Source organism: Acipenser ruthenus, chromosome 38 (assembly GCF_902713425.1).
Source record: "Acipenser ruthenus chromosome 38, fAciRut3.2 maternal haplotype, whole genome shotgun sequence".
Lineage (NCBI taxonomy): Eukaryota > Metazoa > Chordata > Actinopteri > Acipenseriformes > Acipenseridae > Acipenser > Acipenser ruthenus.
Window position 1 is genome coordinate 3,915,351 of NC_081226.1, and position 17,817 is coordinate 3,933,167.

Sequence of the window (17,817 nt, forward strand, 5' to 3'; positions counted from 1 at the left end):
TTGGGGTGTGAGACTGGCCAGTGCCTACCCAACCACTGACCTCACCACACGATACTGCATTGTCTTGTGCACCTTTAAGATTCTGATATTAATGCAGAAGTGAGTCCGGTCCCATGAGATAGGCTACGGAGCTCTTCAGCGTGCAGCAGATGGGGACTGAGGAGCTGAATCAGTGTTGAATCTCACTGTCGAGAAACAAGATGTGAGAAAGCTGGCTGCTCTTCACGTCAGCCCAACATTAGTGATGTTTTATTATGTTTAGAAAGGCATTAGGTATTCGGTATTGTTGTAATGAGCGCTGTTGAGACGGGTGATTTTGTTTGTTTTTAACCTTTGTACACATGTTGCTCTTTTTACGTTTTAAGCCAGTATTATTTAAATTAAATGATTAAAACATCGAATTTTAAGGCAGAACCGCCCTCGATTTTTTATCACTTAAAAACCAATTAGTTTACATGAAGACATTCTGATAGTATTAACATGTTTCCAACCGTCCTGCCCTTATCCTCTAAACATGTTAATCATATTTTATTTTGTGTTTTAAATATTTTGTTATTAGATATTAGAGTGTTGAACATTTTGTAGAAGATTCTATCTGGCTTGGCATGCAGCAGTAATATTTCTTCAATTGGATGTATGCTATTAGTGCGTAGGCTATATTGTGGTCATTTAGAGGACTTGAAAGAACTGAGAGTCTTTGCTCTTGTATTGTGCTTGACTGTGCGTGTCAAAGGATAACAGCGTGCCATCCTGACATGTCCTGCAGTGTGTTGAAGCCATACTTTCTATTTTGTGGACGAAATGTCTTTGTTCTCCAGTTTTAAATTATAGTCTAATTCTAAAAAAAATGTAAACATTATACCAGACATTTAGGGTATGCAAAATACAATTTATTTAAAATGTTTAAACAACTTCTTGGGGGGACCAGGAGATGTGAATAGTCAGATTATTTTCCCAAATGGTTCCATGTGGTGGGACATCCCGCATTAACATTTTTTAAAATCCAGTATTGCACCGATAGCCTTGCAGCCAAATAATATTTCTCAAGAAGAGGCAAGGCTAGCCCTCCTAGTTTAGAGAGGGGGAGTCTCTTTATTCTGGGCTGGGAACCTTCCATAGAAAATCTACCCAACAGTGACAGCACATGCTCCACTGTTAATTCTAATTATTATACTCATTATTGGTAGCCTAAAACTTAGTTCCATTCTCCACATAATATCATTATTTAAATGCAAATAAAGATTTTCCCATCCAACTAACAGTATGATTTTTCATGGACCTGGCTCCCCAAATAATATCTATAGATCAATGTCTTCATCTTTTTAGGTGTAAAGTTGACTTCACTGGCACTGTAAATGCGGGTAGGAACATGTGCACCATTGCTCAACATTGGTTAAACCCATAGAGTCCACTCACTATTTTCTGTAGGAGTCTAACCCTGTTTTAGAATAATTTTAACTCATCTTGTCGACACAAGTTTAAGAATAGTTTAAGTATGTTTTCCCAGTAACTTTGGGAACAAATCTAAACAATGCTACTTTGATGAACAATTGAAACAAGACTTTAACTGAACTGATATTGTGTGTATTTTAAAACAACAAAAATACAGAAATCGGAACCAATTGAACATTGATTGAGTTTATCTACAAGTTGTGAAGTAACTCACAATGCAATACTAAATGCAATTGAACTACTTCTGAACTGAAACATAATGCAGCCTTCATTCTTTCCAACACAACAGATGCTGCTTAACACCGTTACTGTACGTACTGTGCTACGAATCCTGCACGTGTGCGTAATCATAGAGAAGTCTGCTTGATTATGAAAATGCAAATGTTTTTTGAAATTATTTCTAACTTCTATATTCTATATATATATCACCTCGGTTTTAGGACTCATCCGAACGATGGAGCACAAGGAGGTTAAGTGACTTGCTCAGGGTCACACACGGCAAGTCAGTGTCTGGGATTGAACCTGGAACCTCCTGGTAACAAGCCCTGTCTTTAGCTAGATGCCTTCCTCAGTGTGTATTCAAACTAAATTCATTACAAAGTTCATCAAAAAGTTCATTACATTTTATATAATGAATGGGTGATTATTACAATGAGTTCATTCGTTTGTTCTTAAAGGGAAAGAGTTAACATTACAATAAAACAATACACACAAGTTGTTTTCAATGAATTATTTTACAATGAATTCTTCTGCAACAGTCCTATTACAAAAATGCAACCAATGAAAGTTCCTCATTTAAACCTCCAGGAGATTCAATTTGAAGCATATGTATTAATTTAGCTTCTTTTTGTATTATATCACAACCTCCAGCCCTCCTTGGATTCTTAATCAATTCAATACTTAAGAACCTATACTCTTGAGCTGAAGACAGAAGATTGCAAATGGATGAATTTAGTTGAAAACCAGTTTGCTTAATGGAGGAATGGGTAGATGGAAAGGTTGAGCTGATGGAGCCAGATGTCTGAATTAAGCAATCGATAAATGAGAAAGAGCATTAGTGATACCTGGAAGGTGTTGGGCTTTCAAAATAGAATTATTGATAACTAGCTGGTGAAGACGTTGAATAGATTAAGATAGATTTTCTCTGCAACAATGGGCCCCAAAGATAGGCTGCAATAGCAATAGGGAATACCTCAAGTAAGGCTGTGGATTTAAGCTGAGGAGGAAGATTTTTGATTTCTGGAGGCCATTACCTGAGAACTATTGATTAAGAAAAATTCCACCAAAATTGATAGAAGAAGCATCTGTATGAAGTGAGAGGTCGTGGGGGGCAGAAATTAAGTCAGAGTCAATGTCAATCCAGTGCTGTAGGAGATGTAATATTAATGTGAGTTCAGATTTTTTGCTGTTGTAGAGAGAGCAAGAAGATGAGAAATAAATGTCCTACCTTGAGGAATGATGCGAATTGCAAAATTGAAATGTCCCAGGAGTGAAAGAATGTTCAGTTTAGAAATGGAATGGTTGATCTTAAAGGATTGAATGAGAGAGAGAATGCGTTCCAGTTTATCGGGAGGCAGTCGGGCTTCAAATCGAATAGTATCCAAAGTTATTCCTAGGAACTCAAGAGAGTGAACTGGACCGATGGTTTTCTCCTCTGAGAGGGGGGTGCCGACTGCTGAGAAGAGAGACCTGAGTTCTAAGAGTGCTTCAGCTGGAGGGGCTGATGGAGGAGATATAAGGAGAAAGTCATCCAATAAGTGCATCAGAAAGGGGATGCGATTTAATATTGAGTAGAATCCAGCAGACAGCTTTGGAAAGGGAATCAAAGATCTTAGGGCTGCTGCGACATCCAAAAGTTAGTTTAGTGAGGAAGTAAAATTGCCCCTTCCAGCAGATACCAAAACAATGACAGAGATAAGGGGGTATAGGCATGACTTTGAAGGCATCAGAGATGTCTGCTCTAGCTAAACAGGATCCCCGTCCTTATATGTTGATGGAACGGATAGCATCATGGATAGAAAAACCATTAGTAAGGCAAGAAATTAGATAAGGAACAAAAAAACAAAATGATCAGGGTAATATTGTAGAGCATCTGATAGAGCAGGGATGTTGATGGGGGTAGAGGGGGTTAGTAATGATGAATGCCATTTAGATGAAAGAGGGCAGATGGAAGAGGATTAATAATGTGAATGAGCATCACCACACAAACTGCACATATGTAAAAAAAAAGCATCCTTTGGAAATGCAGAATGAGGAATTTAAAATATTGCACAGCTATCTGCCACTGGAATATTTTATAGGTCTTCCATGAGAATCTTTGCTTGTTCAAAAAGCAGGCGGAGCTGAAGAATGAATAGGAGAAACTGCAGATGCACGGTTCCTAAAAAAGGAGTGTTGTTGAGAGCAGGGGAAGAATAGTTTGAGACTGAAGAGGAGGAGGCTGCTTTTGGACACAGAGTGGTAGAATGGGTGGTGGAAGCACAAACTCTGCAAGCATTAGCACGGAGACCAGTGAAGAATCTATTAAACAGATCAGGATCAGGTTGAGACCAAATCGATCTGTGTATTGTCCAATGCTAACCGAGAAACTGCTTTGGCTGAAAAAGCTTTATGATACCGCCATATCTGACCGAGAGATCAACAATGTCAGATAAATATGAGTCCAGTTCCTGTCGTCGGTGAGCATAAACTTCACAAAGGACATTGCGAAAAACAGAAAATGCAATTTCTACACAGTTGAGGATTCCATGATTTTTGAGTAACAGACAAATCTCCACAGTCAACTACACTTTGATCCAGAAATTCTGAGGTTGCAATAAGTATAGAGACCAAATTAACATCTTTACCTTCAATAATACTGCGTCTCAGTTGAGGAGAGAGAGAGTGGTGATGAAATACTGAACCAGAAGAGGATCCACAACTAGAGGCGGATGATGGAGTAAAGATTGGCAGCTTGAGAGCTGGTGTGGGCGTGGCTGAAGCAGCTGGAGTGGCGAGCCCTGCTGCTGGTGTCGTGCTGAATTCTGCCCCTTTGAGATATATGCATGCGTGACTTTCGTTGAACTTTGTCCGTGTGTTTGCTTAGGCTATTAATGTATTCATTGACGTGGTTTACCGTGAACTTTCACTATATCTAGCCTCAGACGACATATCATTTTGAAATAGGAGTTTAGAAACTCAAATTAAAAGGTAGACGCATTTAAAATCATCTAAACGTATAAATCATTCGCCCTTTTCCATACACTACATGCATAATAGGAGTACAGTATTAGCAGTAAGCCGTAATCTTTATTAGCAATGAAATATTGCACTACAATAACTGAATTGCGAATAGCAGTTTGATAAATTTGATGCATAATCCAAACAATGTTAACTTAAGCGTGGAAGGCCTCGGAATAACACACGGAGAGAGCAGTTTCAGGTGAAGGGGTAACCGAAATTTATTTACAAATAAACAAAACAAAAACTGGTTCAACAAATGAAAAGTTGGTACTGCCCCTTTAAATAGATGACCATTTACAAAATGTATTTACAGGTTCCAGGGAGAAGCTCTCGTATCTACAACAATATTGAACCGGTCAAGTCTGTGAATGATCCGTGCCGCCCACAGGTACTTGCTCTGTGATCTTCTGAAGCAATGTATACCTGCTCAGGTGCATTCCCGGTCCCAGGAACACTGCCCTGACCGGTGGAGAGGCTGCCCCTTTTGTATACCTGAATTCTGCGATTATCCTATTACCTGGGATTGGAACTTGTTTTAATCAACACATCAAAGCATGGATTTAGTTAATACCTGCTGCTAAATACTTCTTAAAAGCAATTCCGAGTACGATCCTCAGCACACCCTGAATTGAAATATCCACCTTGCTTTCATTTTCACAAGCCTTATTGCCCTGAGTTTTGAACTCAGCTATGGACCTCTTCCCAGGCGTGTCTATGCTTTAATACACACCTTTAATTTGAACAGACCGCTGCTGGTGAAAACTGATCTTATATATTAATATTTAAAAAGAATAATAATTACTTACCACACCCGGCTCTCCAGCCGAGTAACAAGAAACACAGACATGAAGCTCGCAAATTCTTCATCGTTAGTTTCAAATTAAATGTGCAGCTTATCTGTTAAAATACAAATCCGCACTGAGGAAAATGCAGAAGTGACTGTCATGTTGCAAGTTTCCTGTTTGTTTCACAGGAGAAAAAATGACCGAAACCACGACCACAATGACCAAGGACGATGGAAATGACATTTTATTCTTAGATTTGCAATTCTGGTATTGCTCTTGTGAATTGCCTCACTGGTGTGAGTCTTGATTTGCGGGTTCACCTACACAAAGATCTCTAAACAAATGTAACAGCAAGACAGAGACGCAGAAGCCAGAAAACTGCAGTACAAGCGCTAAAGCACACTTTAATAAAGAAAAATAACACAAAAATACAAACAAAAAGGCACAATAATACTGTTCAGGCTGGGCAGAGCCTTCACTGAACTCTATGTGCAGAACCACCGTAACAAAACACAGTGTACATTCACCAAACTCCTCTCCCCAAATGGAGCCCTGGGCTCTCCTTTTATGGGATCTAATTAATCAATAATTAGCGATTATCTAATTAAGCCTCCAGCCACATTCTCATATGTTTCTGCCAACCACCACCTAAACACCAATAAATATACAGTGCCTATAGAAAGTCTACACCCCCTTGAATTTTTTTCACATTTTGTTGTGTCGGTGCCTCAGCATTTCATGCATTTAAATGAGGATTTTTTTCCACTTATCTACACACCATACTCCACACTGTTAAGGAGAAAAAGGTTTTTTTTTGAGAACAAAATTATATATTAAAAATACAAAATGAAAGATCATAATTGGATAAGTTTCCACCCCCCTGAGTTAATACTTTGTGGAAGCACCTTTGGCAGCAATTACAGCTGTGAGTATGTGGGGATAGGTCTGTACTAACTTTGCACACCTAGATTTGGCAATATTTGACCATTTTTCTTTACAAAACTGTTCAAGCTCTGTCAAGTTCCTTGGGGAGCGTTGATGGACAGCAATCTTCAAGTCGTGCCACAAATTTTCGATTGGATTTAGGTCGGGGCTCTGACTGGCCCACTCAAGGACATTTACCTTTTTGTTCCTTAGCCACTCCAGTGTAGCTTTGGCTGTGTGCTTTGGGTCGTTGCCATGCTGAAAGGTGAACTTCCGTCCCTTTTTCAGCTTTCTTGCAGAGGGCAGCAGGTTTTCCTCAAGGACTTCTCTGTACTTTGCTCCATTCATTTTCCCTTCTATCCTGACAAGTGCCCCAGTCCCTGCCGATGAGAAACATCCCCATAACATGATGCTGCCACCACCATGCTTCACAGTAGGGATGGTGTTCTTTGGGTGATGCGCTGTGTTGGGTTTGCGTCAAACATAACTCTTTGCATTTAGGCCAAAAAGTTCAATTTTAGTTTCGTCAGACCACAAAACTTTTTGCCACATGGCTACAGAATCTCCTATGTTTTTTTTCCATACTTCAAACAGGAATCAAGGTGGGCTTTCTTGAGTAATGTCTTCCTTCTTGCCACCCTACCATACAGGGCAGATTTGTGGAGTGCTTGGGATATTGTTGTCACATGCACACTTTGACCAGTCTTGGCCAGAAAAGCCTGTAGCTCTTGCAAAGTTGCCATTGGCCTCTTGGTAGCCTCTCTGATCAGTCTCCTTCTTGCTCAGTCATCTTGTTTGGAGGGACGGCCTGATCTAGGCAGGATCTTGGTGGTGCCATACACCTTCCACTTCTTAATAATCATCTTGACCGTGCTCCAAGGGATATTCAAGGCCTTTGATATTTTTTTATACCCAACCCCTGATCTGTGCCTTTCAACAACTTTGTCCCGGAGTTCTTTTGAAAGCGCCTTGGTGCTCATGGTTGAGTCTTTGCTTTGAAATGCACTACCCAGCAGAGGGAACCTACAGGAACTGCTGAATTTATCCTGAAATCATGTGAATCACTACAATTTAACACAGGTGGAGGCCACTTAACTTTGTGTGTGATTTTGAAGGCGATTGGTTACACCTGAGCTAATTTAGGATTGCTATTACAAGGAGAGTGGACACTTATCCAACCAAGCTATTTCAGTTTTTATTTTTAATTAATTTTCTACAAATTTCTAGAATATTTTTTTCACTTGGAAGTTGTGGAGTAGGATGTGTAGATAAATGAAAAAAAAAAAAAAACGATTTTAATGCATTTTAATTCCAGGCTATAAGGCAACAAAAGGTGAACATTTTGAAAGGTGTGTAGACTTTCTATAGGCACTGTACATGAGCAGAGCTCTCACTCTGCCACATCAAGCCCTTTTATACCTAACCTGTGCTTACATCATTCTTCAACAATCTCTGCAACTGTTTTCCAGTATAGGTTGGTATCCTCTCTGACCTTCACTTTGAATTCAAGGAAATACTCAGACTTTGCGTAACAACTTATCAAATAGAAAAATATTTCAAAAACAGTATCTTCTAACACGCTTGTGGCTCCTCTCGTATAGTTTCTATATGAGAACCATTCCCTCTTGAGAGAGGCTCCTCTTGTGTAGAGTCTATGAGGTCCATGTGTCCCTCTAAACATGTAGAGAATGACTCCTCTCGTGTAGAGTCTATGAGGTCCATGTGTCCCTCTAATCATGTAGAAACTGACTCCTCTTGTATAGTCTATGCCCTTACAAAAGTTTACCACAGTATTTTTGCAGTTTTCAAATGCTTTCCCCGTGGTTTTACTATGCATTTACCATAGTTAGGCTTGTTATGCTAATCAATATGCTTTACCATACCTTGCTTTTCTTACAATGCTTTGGCTGTGGCTGTGTCTATGTGTCTATGCTTTACTGTGCTTTCAATGTGCTTTAAATTTGCCATGTGTCTGCCCAGTTCTGAATGCTGTCTAGATCATTTTGAATGACCTTTGCTGCTGCAACAGTGTTTACCACTACTCCTATTTTTGTGTCGTCTGCAAATTTAACAAATTCTTACTAAGCCACTTCTCCTTCCTTTGCTAAAGCTTCCATATCTGTGAATTTATTGTTTTTTTTTTTAAACTGAAGACTGAAAATGGAAAAGCAGCTCTGTGATTTACTTGTGCGTCTGATTCTGCTTACCTGGGGTTTCGGAGCTGGTGTTGCTGGTAAGCGCTGGTGTTTTGGGGGTTTAAAAAGTCAAGCAGAAAAACGGTTTCTGTCTTCCTGTCTCAGCGTTGAAAATAAGAATATAAAATAAAAAATGAGAATTAGGACAATGTGGTCTCCACACAGCACAGCTATCACAATAGAAAGAGACTGCGTTACAGCAGACATTTATACAAGAGGCTAAACAACATAAATAGCTTTATCTATCGATCTATTGATCTATCTATCTATCTATCTATCTGTCTATCTATCTATCTATCTATCCTTCCACAGCACCCTGTCGTATATTTGTAATGGTATGTCATTAAATAAGAATAATTACAGTACAGCTCATTTTAATGTGAGGTCATTTCCAACTCATACAAACTACCTTGATTAAAAAAAAAAAACATTTCAGATGACTGAATCACATCACTAGCAGGGTCTACTATGTACAGTGTGTTATTTTAAATTCCATTTGTTTTTACTGACAGTGATAAAAGTAGACTTGTTGATAATCTCTAAGGATGCTATTAAAATGATTCAAACACTGCTGTTTAGGATATTTAGATGTATTTCACATACGTGTTACCTTAAAAACTTGAGCACACACTATCTGCTCAGTGAGGATTTCAAGTCAGTGCAGCCTGCTGTCATGTATAACCCCCAAGCGCTGCAGATACTGGGATCCAGCTGGATAGGTTACATGCATAATGGGACTGGATGCAGGGGTAATTAATACAATTAAAAGGAGCTTCCATGTATGCTGGTTCTCATCTGCTTGTGGGTCTCAGTGCCTTATTGCTGGTGTAAATTGAACATTTCATTGGAAGGGGAGAGAGGGATAACTATAAATGGAGGTGAGGATGGGTTAAAAAGTGTATGGTGCTTTTAAAAGCAAAAAAAGGGGTTACAAGGGGGAGGATCTGTGCTTGATAGTTGGAAAGTCATCTTTATTTGATTCACTGTCGTTTGTACGTTTTCAGCGATTGAGGTATTTTTTGACAGAGTATGATAAAGTAACATGTAAAAGTGACCAGCTTTCTTCATCTTAAGTTTTAATTAATGCTCCTAACAGCAAACACTAACTGTATACACTGTACTTAAATCACTAAGCCAGACGGTTTTTCAGACAAACATGTTTTTCAATATCAATTTTGTGATGCTGTTTGAAAGAAAGATGTAGTTATACTGCATCAGCAAGATCTCTCCCAGGCAGAAATTTCAAGGCAGACAGGGGTTTCCAGATGTGCTGTCCAAGCTCTTTTGAAGAAGCACAAAGAAATGGGCAACGTTGAGGACCGTAGACGCAGTGGTCGGCCAAGGAAACTTACTGCAGCAGATGAAAGACACATCATGCTTACTTCCCTTCGCAATCGGAAGATGTCCAGCAGTGCCATCAGCTCAGAATTGGCAGAAAACAGTGGGACCCTGGTACACCCATCTACTGTCCGGAGAAGTCTGGTCAGAAGTGGCCTTCATGGAAGACTTGCGGCCAAAAAGCCATACCTCCGACGTGGAAACAAGGCCAAGCGACTCAACTATGCACGAAAACACAGGAACTGGGGTGCAGAAAAATGGCAGCAGGTGCTCTGGACTGATGAGTCAAAATTTGAAATATTTGGCTGTAGCAGAAGGCAGTTTGTTCGCCGAAGGGCTGGAGAGCGGTACACGAATGAGTGTCTGCAGGCAACAGTGAAGCATGGTGGAGGTTCCTTGCAAGTTTGGGGCTGCATTTCTGCAAATGGAGTTGGGGATTTGGTCAGAATTAATGGTCTCCTCAATGCTGAGAAGTACAGGCAGATACTTATCCATCATGCAATACCATCAGGGAGGCATCTGATTGGCCCCAAATTTATTCTGCAGCATGACAACGACCCCAAACATACCGCGAAAGTCATTAAGAACTATCTTCAGCGTAAAGAAGAACAAGGAGTCCTGGAAGTGATGGTATGGCCCCCACAGAACCCTGATCTCAACATCATCGAGTCTGTCTGGGATTACATGAAGAGAGAGAAGCAACTGAGGCTGCCTAAATCCACAGAAGAACTGTGGTTAGTTCTCCAAGATGTTTGGGCCAACCTACCTGCAGAGTTCCTTCAAAAATTGTGTGCAAGTGTACCTAGAAGAATTGATGCTGTTTTGAAGGCAAAGGGTGGTCACACCAAATATTGATTTGATGTAGATTTTTCTTCTGTTCACTCACTTTGCATTTTGTTAATTGATAAATATAAACTATAACATGTCTATTTTTGAAAGCATTCTTACTTTCCAGCATTTTTTCACACCTGCCTAAAACTTTTGCACAGTACTGTACACTTTTTTCTTTCCTGTGAAGATTATTGTTATTATTATTGTTTCATATTTTTCTTAGTCATTTTGTATTCGTTATTTTAAGAGAGGTTATTATCTTGTAAATAATCATTGATTAGTAGATGCATTCTTTACAGTAAAAAGAAGGACCCCCTTTTGCCTTGCACATATAATGAGCATCAAAATAAACGCATCACTTATATTTGGATCAAATTCACTAGATGTGATTGAAAAATGACAAACTCTGTTTTAGAGCAGGTGCAGTGACTTTTTATTGTGCTGATTAACAATTGACGTTTTACTGTCTGAAGTTATGGGGGGGCGGGGGATACTGTGAAAGTCACAGGCTCGTGGCGTGTGTGGCCAGCGTTGGAAGCAATACAAGCAGTGCATCTGCGACGCATGATTTGCACCAGGTTTCGGATGCTGTCTTGTAAAATCCTGGCCCATTCCTCTTGTAGTGCCTGGATAAGCATCTGCCAGTTCAGTGGGCTCTGAGACCTAGAAGCCACACGTCTCCCAGTTCATGGCCTGTCATTGACAGAGTGTGTCTGATTATATCGTCTCGCCCGGTTTGAAATTGCTGGCTGTGAGCACCCAAGACCGTGAGCCACAGTACGCTGCCCCAGTCCAGCCTCCAAGACGTGGCATATTGGTGTTTTTCTGTGATTTTCTTTATTGCTTTTATTCAAGCTTGCAATTCAACAGCTGAAATCACTCCATATCCAGTGTCCAGTCAACTGTCTCACTAATTAGGTGACTAAGTGCATATGCTTCAGTCATAGTCACTTAAACGTGTCATGGACAAGGATGAATGATCAGGTGAAAAACAAACATTCATGTATTTGGACTTCTGTCTCTGGCACAATCTCGTCTGACGCGATATTGATGGGCACTGCATCATGGGTTATTCTTCCTGTCCTTTAGGAAATACAATCCCGAGTGACGGAGCTCATCAGAGACAACAGCAATGTGCAGCCTGGCTTTCCTCATCATGTCTGGTGAGTTTCACTGTGCTGTACTGATCAGTATGATTCAGATGATCACATTTAATAGACTGATTCTGCTAGTTGTGTAAGAAAGTATTCTTGATTCAGAAGAGCTACACAAAATGAAGGAATGGATCTCTCAGGCTACGCTGTTGCACCATTCACTGTTGCACCATTCAACTGTTGCACCATTCATTTTAAAAAGTCTGTTTCAAATCAGGACCTCTTTTACAGCACGTTTTAGATGCTTTATTGCCTGAATGGATCCTGTCACTAAAGCGCGGCCCATTTTATTATCCAGTGGTCTGAAGATTTTGACTCCTGTTGTGTTTTTGTTGTTGTAGCCTGCACCTTGATCGGGGGTCTCTCAGTCTGCTGCCCTTAAAGAAGATACCACGTCGTCAGAGATGTAATGACCTGGGACCAAGCTCGCCAACACTGTCAAAGTAATTTCACTGATCTGGTTAGTGTTCCCAGTGATGAGGAAATGCAGGCAGTCAAGGCACTGATTTCCCGGGTCTCAGAGTACACGTTTTGGTTGGGTCTGCGCAGAAACACAGTCAGCTCGCCTTGGGAATGGTCAACCGGTGTGGCCTTTCAATACAGCAAATGGCTGAGTTGGGAACCAGATGCTAATGGAGAGTGTGGAGCCATGATTCCCACCGGAGAGTGGGGAGCTGAACCTTGTGCTGACCTTCACAGCTTCGTCTGCTTGGCAGGTAAGGAAAATTGATTTCTGAACAGAGTACCCAGCTTGCTAGTTATTTTGATATTGCGATATATTTTTATGATGATTACAGTCATGTAGTTTAACATCACAATGTTCAAAACATTGATTCTTTCAAACAGTCCTTTAGTGACCTCTTGAAGTAGAATGCAGGGACGTGATGGAAACGCGTCATGGAAATATCTGGATGGAACGATCAGCACGTTTAGTGTATTGATACTGGAGTTTTGAAAAAAAAATACCATTAAGAAAAAACTAAATGTACGTTTAAAGTGCACTGTTTGTATGCTACTAATATTACTTATTACAAAAACTAAACATGTACACAAGAAGCACTATTAAACATTAAAAAGCATGGTTTTACTTCAGAATTGCTCAGTGCATGGTATGACATCTTTACACAGAATACAATGACCTATGATTGTGACAAATCACTAACTGGTTGATTGATTTATTTTAAGTGAATAATAATAATAATAATAATAATAATAATAATAATAATAATAATAATAATAATATTTACAGTCCTGTTACACTGTTGTGTTTCTCTGCAGGACCTTCTGCGCTGTGCGGTCAGAGGGAGTACTTCCTGGTTCACACAGTGAAGAATGCAGACGAAGCCAGAGAACACTGCAGATCTCTGTACACAGACCTGGTGAGCATCACAAGCCAAGACGTGCTCCTGGATATCGAACAGCTGATGAACAAAGACACTTCCAATACCGACTACTGGATAGGACTGAGGAGGGACGGTGGGTCTTGGAGCTGGGGAAACGGGGAAACCTTCAGCTACAGCAACTGGGGAGGATTTCAGCTAGTGAGGAATGGAACCTGTGTCACGATCAAGACCTCTCAATTGAATTTTGGGGCATGGCAGATGAACAACTGCAATGACATCAACAAGTTCATCTGTTACAAAGGCAAGTCACTTCTGAGTTATAGAGACGCTCTTTATCAGCTACCTGATCAGAATGTTTCATTTCTTACCTGTTAATATCTGTGTGTGTGCGTGCGTGTGCGTGCATGCGTGTGTGTGTGTGTGTGTGCGTGCGTGCGTGTGCGTGTGCGTGCATGCGTGCGTGCGTGCGTGCGTGTGTGTGCTGAGTGATTTTCCATTGTGGTTTCTGCTCATCATTCTTTGACATGTCTACTAACTATAATTACTCAGAATACACAAAATAGGACATTAAACAGGTAAGAAATTAAATATCAGTTTGCTGTAGTTGAGCGGTCAATAACCAAGGCTTTAAAAAACAATTTCACCCTCCAGATCCTGACTCCCCCACACTGTAGATTCATTCTCTGAGCAGCAGATACTAGGACAGCACATCCTGACACCACCACACAATGCACAGCACAGTGCGGTAATTAGCAGGCTGGTTGATTCTTTTTATGTGATTTTTTTCCTACAGATATACAGGACACCACCACTGTTCAGTTTGACTCTTCCCAAACAGAAGATGGAGAACAACAATCCCAGCATCCTTCCACGATGGCCAGCCCCTCTCCTCCTGCAGCAGCGGGTGGGTACAGAGTCAAATGGCTGGTGTACGGTCAGGGATATGTGATCATTTCCACAGATCCACAGGACACCACCACTGTTCAGTCTGACTCTCAGAGCTCTCCAACCACCGGGCCAGCCACTTCCCAAACACCAGATGGAGGAGAACAATCCCAGCAGCCTTCCACGATGGGCGGCACCTCTTCTCGAGCCAGCTCCCCATGGCACTCAAGCTCCTGGCTCTCTGGCACTTCACCTGCAGTAACAGGTGGGTACCATGTCGTATGTTGCAGTGAAACTAGACCCTGGTAGCCTAAACTGACCAATAATCTGAACCACACAGCTCTCATAATGAAATGCAGACTGAAGCAGGATTTCAACAAAGCTGCATTTGGATGGGCTGTATTAGCGACAGTATTCATTATTAGTTTTATTTATTATTATCATTGTTATATTTTTTACCAGGCACTCCAATCCCTGAGGAGCTCCACCTGATCTCTGACAGTATGGTCTGGCCGGAGGCTTGGCAGTACTGCAGGGATCACTACACTGACCTAGTGAGCCTCACAAGCCTGGCTGCACAGAACAGAGTGTCGGAGCTCGTCAGGAACAGCACTGCGTCGCGATTCTGGATCGGCCTGCACAGAACCGTTGTGTATGATAACTGGTACTGGGTTGCTGGTAAGGATAAGAGGGCCCCCCTAAACTACACTAACTGGGCCCCTGGGGAGCCCAACAATCCTTACTATGAGCACTGCGGAGAGATGGTGCTGGGGGAGGATGGGGGGGCTGAGTGGAATGATCTGTGCTGCTATGAAAAGCTCCCCTTTATCTGTTTCAAAGGTTAAAAACACATCTGAAAGGTTTTATAGCACTGCTTCTCAAACATTCTATAGTATAAAGTCACTTTAGTCTAAAAAAAATAGCAATTTACAAAAACGTTATAGAAATATCTGAGTCTAAATTTTGTTGTATAAACATGGCATGTGTGAAAAATAAAGCAAAACAAAATCTTGTATCTGACAGAATTTGACAATGCCAGAGTCCAGTAGAATAAATTTCTGTGTAGCAATCTTAAAGGGGCAATAGTTACTTAAGAAAAGACTCCTCAATACTGATTTTGAGGAAGTGAGGTGGGGAAGCATAATAGTGTTGCACAGGCTTCAGTGCACAATGCTTGTCTTATGGGGTTCATGGCACAGCGCAACACTAATATGATTCCCCTCCTCACTTCCTCACAATCAGCATTGAGGAGTCTTTTCTTTTAAATATCTACATTTACAAATTGAAGTATAAAATACAAGCAAGGGACCAAAAGATCTTCAACAGAAGGAAATGTCCAGTGATCCTATTGCTGGGGATAATAAGATATAAGAACATGGATTTTAAACCTTGGTCAGCATCATATAGGATGTATTGTTAAGAGGGAAGTAGAGAGGGTGAAAGGGTCTTATTTAATATTTTTCTAATTTCTGCTTTTTGCCTTTAAAAAAAGATTCTATAATATTTAAGTAGGTTTTACACATTTAAATAATGCTCTCATATTTCAGTAAGGAATGTACACAAACTAGACAGCCAACAGGGCCTGGTTTCTGATGATGCAGATTGCACCTAATGCTACTCTGTGAATGAATGTAGTGAGTAGGCAAACTGTAATCATATTTAACTAAACAAAATAGAAACTACATTATGTACCGAGTGAGTCTCTTCTGTCTATTTATATTCTGTATTTTTGAATATATTCATGAGAACATAAGAAAGTTTACAAATGAGAGGAGGCCATTTGGCCCATCATGCTCGTTTGGTTGTTAGTAGCTTATTGATCCCAGAATCTCATCAAGCAGCTTCTTGAAGGATCCCAGGGTCAGCTTGTATGTTTTGCTGGTATAAAAATAAATAATGATTTGATCTGAATATTGTTTGTTTAATCTCTTTTGTTTGTTTCTCTAATTATAACAAAACCTGAAATATATTTCATCATGAACTAAACATTTTTAGTCCCTTAAAATTTATCGAATGTGACTGTTATACAGTATCTAGCGTGCCTGAATAAAAGATTTCTGTGGTTGTACTGCCATCTAGCGTTATAGTACGGACCTGCGCGCTGCATTTTGAACGCGCTGTAACCGTGAAAAGGCATGGGTGCAGATATTCGCAAAAAATTGTGCTTTTGCACACGAATTGATATTTTCCAACACGTCACAAAACAGTTGCGCGAAGTTGGAAAATAGCAAATGTGTTTGTGCCTCGCAAAACCACCTGCGCAATCAATACCAATATAGCAGAAATACACTTACGCGTGAATGCGCAGAACTGGAATACTACACGACAATGGACTGTTAACAGTACAGACCAATCGATATTCCTCAGACGAGTCTACACTCAAATGTTACCTGCACATGGAATGCGGAATCATAGCTCAACACACATCGGTAGCATTGGCACCCCAGAAGTTGCACGCCCACCCCCACAAATATATAAATAAGCTACTAAATGGAGAAATGAAGCAATCGACCACAGTACAGTGTAGGCTATTCAACATATAACTTGGATACGTGTCAACATGAAAGAGACGGACAAAATATATCTGTAGCATCAAACTCCAGTCTTTATTTTACAGAAACGCGCCTGTCAGCCAGTGTTCTGAGTAGCTCCGACTATACATGATCATATACAGAAGTGTGGACTGTAAAACAAACCCACAATGCTGAAAACACTACTCATGGGAGGCCCCGAAGACGGGAATCTCAGCATGGAGCCGGTCAAGAACGCTGCCTGTGGATGCAGTCTGCGCATGTGTATCCCTTACTCATACTCCTGCGTAAAGCCCCTTCCAACTGCCCCCCCCCCCCCCCCCCCCCCTCACCACTCAGCACTCAGCACTCAGCACTCAGCACTCACCACGCACCACGCACCCTGCTCCTACCACACCTGTATGGCATAGTCAATAGCACGGAATGCAGATCGTGGGTGTGAAAGTATGCATCTGATATCAATGAGAAATAAAAACATTCTGCGCATTGCAAGCCTGTCGTCACGCTTATCGCAAAACTTAGCCATTTTCATTCAAATGTGGCCTTCGGAGGAATTCAGATAATTTTGTGCTTAAGAATATGAAATTTGCGCACTGCATACTTTTGTATCTAATGTTTATCATTATCACAGGCATTAGCATGGCTAATAAGCTAAATATTTAAAGGGCCATCACAGATTCTACGGAATTCAAAGAGATGTATCTATGCTGTGCTGCTTGCTGGGAAGTGAGTTTATAATACCTCTACTTCTGTCTCCATTATTTTGACAGGTGTCACACAAATATGAGTACATGTTACCTATTCAAATTCATTTACATTTTTTGACGTTCTTGTTTTCTGTTACAGTACCATCCGTTTATTTTTCTTTTTCTTTCACAGTATTAACTGTGATCCCGTTTATCAGACCGCTATTGCTCTATGTCTGGACTGATCTGATTTTTGTAATGTGTTTTTGTTTTTGTTTTTTGTTTTTTGTAAGAACTGTAAGTCGCCCAACAACAACAACAAACAAACAACAAAAATTAATAATATTAATAATCCAGTTAGAATCACGTGTTTATATTTTTTAAACATGTATTAACACTGTGATGCTGCTATCACAATCGTTCTTTTGTATAGAATCAGATGTGGACGGAACCTCGTATGATCGCTGGGTG

At 40.5% G+C, this 17,817-nt stretch overlaps 3 protein-coding genes across 4 annotated transcripts in view; 2 read left to right on the forward strand and 1 right to left on the reverse strand.

The window, feature by feature from the left end:
* LOC117433678 (uncharacterized) overlaps positions 1-5,590 on the reverse strand; it is a 24,395-nt gene extending 18,805 nt beyond the window's left edge. The window contains exon 1 of the mRNA XM_059009203.1: positions 5,481-5,590. Coding sequence (XP_058865186.1) covers positions 5,481-5,541 — 61 coding nt within the window. The 5' untranslated portion in view covers positions 5,542-5,590. The remainder of the gene's footprint in view (positions 1-5,480) is intronic.
* Positions 1-13,918, forward strand: part of LOC117964810 (C-type mannose receptor 2-like) — a 14,577-nt gene extending 659 nt beyond the window's left edge. Inside the window, exons 2-5 of the mRNA XM_059008847.1 lie at positions 11,837-11,910; positions 12,243-12,617; positions 13,180-13,545; positions 13,896-13,918. Of these exons, the coding sequence (XP_058864830.1) occupies positions 12,311-12,617; positions 13,180-13,545; positions 13,896-13,918 (696 nt within the window). The 5' untranslated portion in view covers positions 11,837-11,910; positions 12,243-12,310. The remainder of the gene's footprint in view (positions 1-11,836; positions 11,911-12,242; positions 12,618-13,179; positions 13,546-13,895) is intronic.
* On the forward strand, positions 13,806-16,040 carry LOC117433892 (C-type mannose receptor 2-like). Of its 2 annotated transcripts, XM_059009210.1 has the most exons (3): positions 13,806-14,148; positions 14,206-14,394; positions 14,592-16,040. In XM_059009210.1, exons 1-3 carry the CDS (start codon positions 14,118-14,120, stop codon positions 14,972-14,974), a joined length of 603 nt encoding a protein of 200 aa, XP_058865193.1. In that variant the 5' UTR covers positions 13,806-14,117; the 3' UTR covers positions 14,975-16,040. The 2 variants fall into 2 exon arrangements, with proteins under 2 accessions (XP_058865193.1, XP_058865192.1); XM_059009209.1 differs by having other exon boundaries at positions 13,806-14,394.
* Positions 16,041-17,817: the final 1,777 nt, after the last annotated feature.

Coding starts and splice junctions, on each gene's coding strand:
- LOC117433892 (XM_059009209.1), top strand. CDS start 14,118: ATGGCCAGCCCCTCTCCTCCTGCAGCAGCGGGTGGGTACAGAGTCAAA. Junction 14,395..14,591: donor CACTTCACCTGCAGTAACAG/GTGGGTACCATG, acceptor ATTTTTTACCAG/GCACTCCAATCCCTGAGGAG.